The sequence below is a fragment of the Choristoneura fumiferana genome, chromosome 6 (genome assembly GCF_025370935.1).
Source record: "Choristoneura fumiferana chromosome 6, NRCan_CFum_1, whole genome shotgun sequence".
Classification (NCBI taxonomy): domain Eukaryota; kingdom Metazoa; phylum Arthropoda; class Insecta; order Lepidoptera; family Tortricidae; genus Choristoneura; species Choristoneura fumiferana.
In genome coordinates this window covers 17090087-17097740 of record NC_133477.1, presented here as the reverse complement: position 1 = coordinate 17097740, position 7654 = coordinate 17090087, and the positions used below count along the sequence as shown (strand labels likewise).

Below are 7654 nucleotides of genomic sequence, written 5' to 3'. Positions count from 1 at the left end.
GCTATGTGTGTCTGTCTGGTACTATAGCTCTTAAACGGATGAACCGATTTGAATGCGGTTTTTTTATTTGATAACAGGGTTTTTAGCGATGTTTCTTAGTATGTTTAATCAAAATCGCTTGTGCCTTTTTGAGATATTTAACTTTGAAGTGACAATGTCGGGGGTTTTCCAACTTTTGTTGGTTAGGTTATTCTAATAACATAGCTTACCTATTTCTTTCTACAATAGTAGTAAGAGTAGATTATGTAGTAGTCAAATATATTCCCCTTATGTTGACTTTATAATATATATCTTGTATTTTTTTAAAGTAAAGACAAACATATAATTAAATCTCCTTAAGCCTCCTTCTTAAGCTCATACCAATCTTTAATGTCCTAATCTTCTTTATGAAAATAACCCTGACCCCCGAATTCAGCGACCGATGGCCGAGAAAAAAATATACCTACACAAAAACTCTAATCAACCGGATACAAAAAATGCACCAGCTGTCATAAGTATATTGCTCTTCTACTGCGTGAGTAATGCCAGGGCCGCAAATGACTCGCTTGCGGAAATTGATCCACAATAGTAACTAAGTTAAGCATTTCACGTTCACAAACGCTTGTACGAGATCACATACAAGATTGTATAACTATATAATCACCCTAGTATACCTATATACGTTCCACTGCTGGGCAGAGGCCTCCTCTCAGAATGAGAGGCCTTGGGCCGTAGTTCCCACGCGGGCCCAGTGAGGATTGGGAAATTCACACACTCCAGTGAATTGCTTCGCAGGTTTTGTGCAGGTTTCCTCACGATGTTTCCCTTCACCGTAGAAATTCGAGGTAAATTTCAAACGTGATTTCGCACATGAATTTCGAAAAACTTAAGGGTGCGAGCTGAGGTTTGAACCCACGATCCTCTGCTTGAGAAGCCATAGGTCAAACCACTGGGCCACCACAGCTTGTATAACTAATATCACACAAAAAAAAACATGTAAAATGTTGCCAAGACGAAACTATATGGCGTCGCACTGTCAAAAAGCTATCAGATCTCATGTAGAGACGAGCTCTCTACAAGTGCATCACAAACTCTGCCTGCATCTTAGTCAAAATAAATGTGGCTTGTCAGGAAAAAATATTTCATTCTTTTTTATTTGCATAGGCAAAGTAAATAGGCTGATCAACAAACTTTCGTTTATTACTTTATTTACTTTTAGCATCAATTTCAGAAGACTAAAATTTTCCTTTTGGTCGAGTTTACAAGATTTGAGACCACAGCCACAGCTGTCCATGTCCGTAAACCACACCGGCACGTTTCGCCCGCAAAAACAGCAAAGCGTTCTTGAAAAATCGAAAAGCACGCGTGACACACTCCCGCGCTTTTGACATTCGTAGTGCACTCCACTTACCGGCGACCTTGCGCGCTCAGGGCGGGGGCGCCTATGATTGCTCTCGGCCGCTGCGCCCGCGCCACTCTTAGCGCGCACACGCTTCGAACGACGCGCTTCCAAAAACAAAAACGAAACGAAACAAAAAAAATCGAACTCTGAAATGTTCTAGAATAAACAATTCAAAATGTGGTTGTTAAGCTTAACAGTTTGCGCGGTTGTATCGGTGGTGGCGAGTGCCGGCGCCGGCGCGGCCCGGCTCGTTTGCTACGTCGATGGCGGCGCGCGCGACGGATTTTCCGAGTGCACGCATCTTGTGTATTCCGGAGACGCGAGGGGTGAAAAGCTAGAGGGGTTGTTGAAGGAGTACAAGAAGCTCAATCCGAGGTTGAAGATTGTTCTGAGGGTCGCTGAAGTCGACAAAGTGAGTATTTTTTTGTTATTGTGTTACAGATATTACGCGTTTTACAGACAGGTTTTTGGAGCTGCATTTAATCTTAGGAATGGCATTCGGAATTAAGATGAAAGATTGATTATTGAAGGATAAACTAGATATGCAATCCGTGGACAAATGGGGAAATTGTAGTTGGTTACGGACTCTAGATCTGTTGGAATAAATAAAATGATATTGGCTAACAATGGTTTAACTTTAAATAAATAAACAGGAATGCTAAGAATCTTTGAAACACAAAATGTGCTGAAGCATTTAGAAGCACTTCCAAAAGGCTGCAACTGTCGGAAAATTTCGTTAAAAGTCGGTAAAAATGGTCACAGGATATTGTTATATTGCTATTTAGTTACAGTAAACGTAATATACGGGTGATAATAATTAATAAATAATAAAAATCAAGATTGTCAAAATTGATTTATCGGAATAGGGTCTTTCACATTTTAATCTGTTTTACAACTGACATTGATTGTAGGATACTTAAGTGACTCGATGGACGACAAAAAGTAATAAAATCTAGCCCTAGGCTTTTCAATCGGGTTCAAGGCAAGCTGGGGCTAACAGAAACGTGCATCAGATCAGAGACAGATATAGTGTACCTATAATGTGTTACCACCGGCAAAATCGGATCTCAATCAGACTTTGATGGTACTCGGAGTGTCAATCAATGTTGTACTAAAAGAGTGTCATTTTTGTATCCATACTAGTGCTTACCCACGGCTTCGCACACGTAAACCATTAGATCCAGCAGCTGAATTTAAATATCGGGATTTAAAAAAATTCCCTTTGGAATTCCCGAAAATTAAATCGTGGTCTTCATTGACGTTACTTGTCTACAATTTCATGTTTATATATGACTGTTTGTTTCTCAATAAATAAATAAATACATTAAAACAATATTGTACATTTCATGACTCTAAGCCCAGCGGTTGTTGTTTCGAGATTTTATCCTTATCCCGTGGGAATATCGGAATAAAAGGTAGCCTATGTTTTATTCCAGATGTCCGGCTATCTACATACCAAATTTCATCTAAATCCATCCAGCCGTTTCAGCGTAAAGGAGTAACAAACATACTCACTCACTCACATTACTACACTTAATATTATAAATGCGAAAGTTTGTAAGTCTCTTTGTTTGTTTGTCTGTTTGTTTGTTACTTCATCACGTCTACACCATTGAACCGATTTACATGAAATTTGGTATACACATATAGTTTGAATCCGGAAGAAGGACATAGGATAGGTTTTATCCCAAAAAATTGTATAGTTCCCGCAGGATAGCGATAAACGAATTCTACACGGAGACGGAGTCGCGTGTAAAGGCTAGTTTATAATATTATTAGGGTTAGGATTAGGATTATTTTTTAATTACAAATTTCATATGTGAAAAATGATGATGAGATGGTTTCCTGTTATCCCTCACTAGGGACGTAGGGCTCGTAGAAGAAGTTTTCCATTTGGCTCGATTTTGCGCGCTATACGTATATGATGCTTTAGGGCTATACGATGCTAAAGGGCTATAAGATGCTATAGGGCTATAAGATGGACACTGAAACTAATCTAAACCACGATCAATATGAAATGTTCCGATAAAATGCGATTAAAAACCATAATAATGGTAATGGGGTTGTAAACCATAACGGTTTTTCATCGTATTTCGTCGGAAAATTGCATCTGTGCAATAGAATTTCTATTGTTATTACGTCGTTGGCACCCAGTGCACGTCAATGTATATTTCGGACTGCATAATAGATTAAGAACATTTAGCAACGCCAATCCATTATATGACATAATAATTGTTCTAAACTTGTTGTCATATAAGATATACTCGATCACTGTTTTATAAGTCGCAGATTGCATGAACTTGTTTTGTACGCGGATCTGAATCAACCTATATTTTAATATGAATGACATATTGAATCAATCTTAGTAAATTGATATCAATCAAAAACAAAATATTTTACGATTAATACATGCAAAAATACAATTGCTTTAAGCTTTAATTTCAGGCGTTATGCAATAGTTTTAAAGTACATTTTAAGCTTGCGACACCTAAAGCTTTTGTCTTTTTGTCTTTGTCTTTTATTTTTTTTGGTCTTCGCCATTATTTTAATAGATAATCGTGAAAGTTTGACTGAACTGAACTCCCCTGAACGTGTTTTTCAGAGTTTTTAATTGTGGTTGACGCAACCACACATTGAAAGGTATTCAAAACGTCTTGTGTATAACGAGACTGGGAATGAAATGCTTGGTTGAAAATCTTTACATGGATTTTTAATAAAGATAAACCAACCACCTGCTACAATTCCAAATTATTTTTTAAACACGTTGTATCCACAAAACTGTTGTTATGTGTAGTTGACCATATAAGTCACTCACTCACTCTTTGTCGGTCCGTAACTGATTGCTCCTCTTAACCACTCAAAGGTTGACTGGTAGAGATCCCTTAAAGAGATAAACACTCCTTTGTTCATGTAATGAGATTAAGTCTAGTTAATTACTACTACAACTATACTTAGGTACCTGCGGCTTCGGACGCCGCCGGAAATCTAGCAGTTGAATTGAAATACCGGGATTTTACTTAATTCATTGACTTTGCATTTAAAATGCGAGTAATCGTGTGTATTTTCATAACTCTAAACCCAGTGGTTGAAATTTCGAGATTTTATCCCGATCTCGTGAGAATATCGGGATAAGAAGTAGCCTTTGTGTTATTCCAGACATCCAGCTATCTAAATAACAAATTTGATCAAAATCCGTCCGGTCGTTTCAGCATGGATGAGTAACAAACATACACAAACTTTTGCATCTATAATAGTATTAAAAGTAGTAGTAATAATAATGTATTAATAATACTTTATAATAGTAACAGTAATAATAATAGTAGTAGTATTATTAGTAAGATTTTATCCGCCCTCAGCACTGCCGTTGCATCACCTATAATTACATAACATTTGAACTAAACCTTAAACTGACCACCCATAGTAATGAGTGTTTTGTTTTACATTGAATCTGGCACACGCAATATCCTAGTGAAGAAAGTATACGGTTGCTAAGCTGTTACGGCCAGACGGCTCATTGCGCTCATTGTAGTAGTTCTTCACATGCTAATGAGCTCTAAGTAAGGAGCAACGTCGGAAGTGCTTTAAAATCTGAAAGCAAAAGTGTGTTCGTGGGTATAAGATTTGGACGTTACGAATTGGGGAGTGGACAGCATGCAGGTTAACGTGTTGTCGAAATTGAAATGGCTCAATATACCTCAATGAGTATGTCGCGAAGAATTGCTAAATATTTATAACCTAACCTAACAACACAAAGTTGGAAAACCCCCGAATTTGTCACTTCAAAGTTCAATATCTCAAAAACCGTTAAACCGATTTTGATAAAACACATCTAGGAACTAGCGCTAGAAAACCTGCTTTAAAATAAAAAAACCTCATTCAAATCGGTCCACCCGTTTAAGAGCTACGGTGCCACAGACAGACACAACATAGCGGTCAAACTTATAACACCCCTCTTTTTGCGTCGGGGGTTAAAAACGACCGGCTTTCTGATTATGTTAAGTTAGTCATGTATCATTATGATTTCTAACACTGTGACACAATAATGCGATTGTGAGGAAGCCAGGTAACTTGATCCGTCACACTTGATCACATTACATTGATACATCTACGATCGTCTCTGTCCCGACTACTATACACCGACTAGGTATACATACATACTTAAATGGGCTTTATAATTTAAATTTGGGCGTATTTTGTGATTAAATCCGAGGGCGATTTTCTTTTCAATCACGATTATTACGTTTTGACGGGAAAAATAGTATATTTTTTATCGAGGGACTAAAATAAGCCAATATATACCCGAGGTGGTTAGCCACCCGAGCTTAAGCGAGTGTGTCTATTTATCCGAGGGTTTATATTGACTTTTAGTCTCGAGCTGAAAACTCTATTTTTCACTTTGATTGCGAGAAAACGCTTTCTGTGAAAGAATTAATGCGTTCCTCCAGTCCATAAAACTTTCATAGGTAGATTTTTAAATAAATATTTCCAGATTTCGGCGGCAAAAGATTATCAATTATGTCTTTTGCTCTTTGCTCGACATCTCAATTTTAATCGTTTATGATTTACGCTCTACAACAATTTCAAAGTTTTCGCGGTAAGTATTTTTTTCCAACCAGACACAGATACAACAAAATCGCATCGGCGAAATGGTCCATGTATACATAAACTGGAATAAATAGAACGGCGTCACCTTCTAGGCGGAAAAAGGATAGAACTAATGCCACGTAGACTAAGAACGTAACATTTTCGTCATGAAAATGGTTCACACACAATCTTATTTTATGCCAAAAACTAAGCAAGTACTAAGCTGTTTGAGTTTATCTAAGTCACTCGAAGTAAATTAAAAAATTAATTACTTTTACTCCCTAGCGACTAAAGTACTCCCGCCTCGTAAGGCTATATTGACCTACTTTTAGAGCATGAGAAGTGAAAAGTTCCTTTAATGATGCTTAAATGTTGTTCCAATTTCAAACAGATTGGTGTCAGTGTCCCGTGATATTTCTTTATTTACTTGGACGCGTTCTCCAGCGACCTGGCCAGACATAATTGCAGGCAGGGCGAGTTGGAAATTGGAGTTGGTTGGGTTGTTTGGGATGGGTTTATAACATGTATTATGCATCTAATATTTTTTTATCACTAATTGCTACAAAGTATTCGTTTATGTAGGTATATGTATCATTTTTGCTTTAGAACAGAGTTCATATTGCGTACCAAATTAAATAAAGTATGTTGTTTGCAGTCTAAATGGCCGTTTCGAGCGGCAACATACATACCTATACCAAAAAACCCTTAGAAAACACACTAAAAAAAACCGTGTTTAAGTATAATTTAAAAATCCTTATACGGTCCACTTTTAATAATAGCAATAAGGCCTTAATCCATACTAATATTATAAATGCGAAAGTGTGTTTGTATGTTTGTCCGTTTCGACGTGATTTTTGGCATAGATAATAGTTTATGGGCCAGAGAGTGACATAGGCTACTTTTTATCCCGAGAAAATGCACAGTTCCCGAGGGAACTGCGCGCGAAAACCGAATTCCGCGGCCGCGGGCAAAAGCTAGTCATAACTATAAATAATTGTTTAACTGCTCACGTAGACACATTCTACATTATTAATCATATGTTAGTGTGGGTGTACAGTAACGACCACAACTCGTTACTTACTGCGTTTTGATCGATCGACTCTACTTTTTGTGATCCATTTTCTGACCTTGCTAAAAATAAATATTATGATTTTTATGGAAATGACTGGATTTTAATACCTTACGCACAATGCCACAATTAAATATAATTTATTGAATCAGGCGTTACTTTGCGGAGGTCCAAATCAATGAACTAAACAGCAAAGAAGTTATTTTGATTGATAAGTAAATATTACTTTAGCGTAATGTTTGTCAATCTTTTAAATATTTTAAGTGATTTTAGGGAAAAATAGGTCAATATGAAAATTAGGGCGACGGTTGCTTTACTCGTAGGACCTAAAGTTTAGGTCATAAGTACAAGGTAAAACTTTGACTTAATAGGTTAATTTGGGGTCGATTATTGAGATCATATTCATTTTAGACTGTGTAATAATTTATGGGATAATATGCTATTTGAAGCGTACGAACTCGCTCAATACACTTAATTAGTATAGTTGTAAAGTTCATAATATGTTATGATTCAGTTGATAGTTGAACTCAATATTTGGTAGCAAATCATAAGATGAATAGTTCGGTCAAATAGTTATTGATAGCATAGCTGTGTGTACAGGTTCCTTACGCATTCACTGC

General features: G+C 37.0%; 1 protein-coding gene across 1 annotated transcript in view; it reads left to right on the top strand.

Annotated features, from left to right (window-relative positions):
- The first annotated feature begins 1455 nt into the window (after positions 1-1455).
- LOC141429215 (uncharacterized) overlaps positions 1456-7654 on the top strand; it is a 38281-nt gene continuing 32082 nt past the window's right edge. The window contains exon 1 of the mRNA XM_074089489.1: positions 1456-1793. Coding sequence (XP_073945590.1) covers positions 1557-1793 — 237 coding nt within the window. The 5' untranslated portion in view covers positions 1456-1556. The remainder of the gene's footprint in view (positions 1794-7654) is intronic.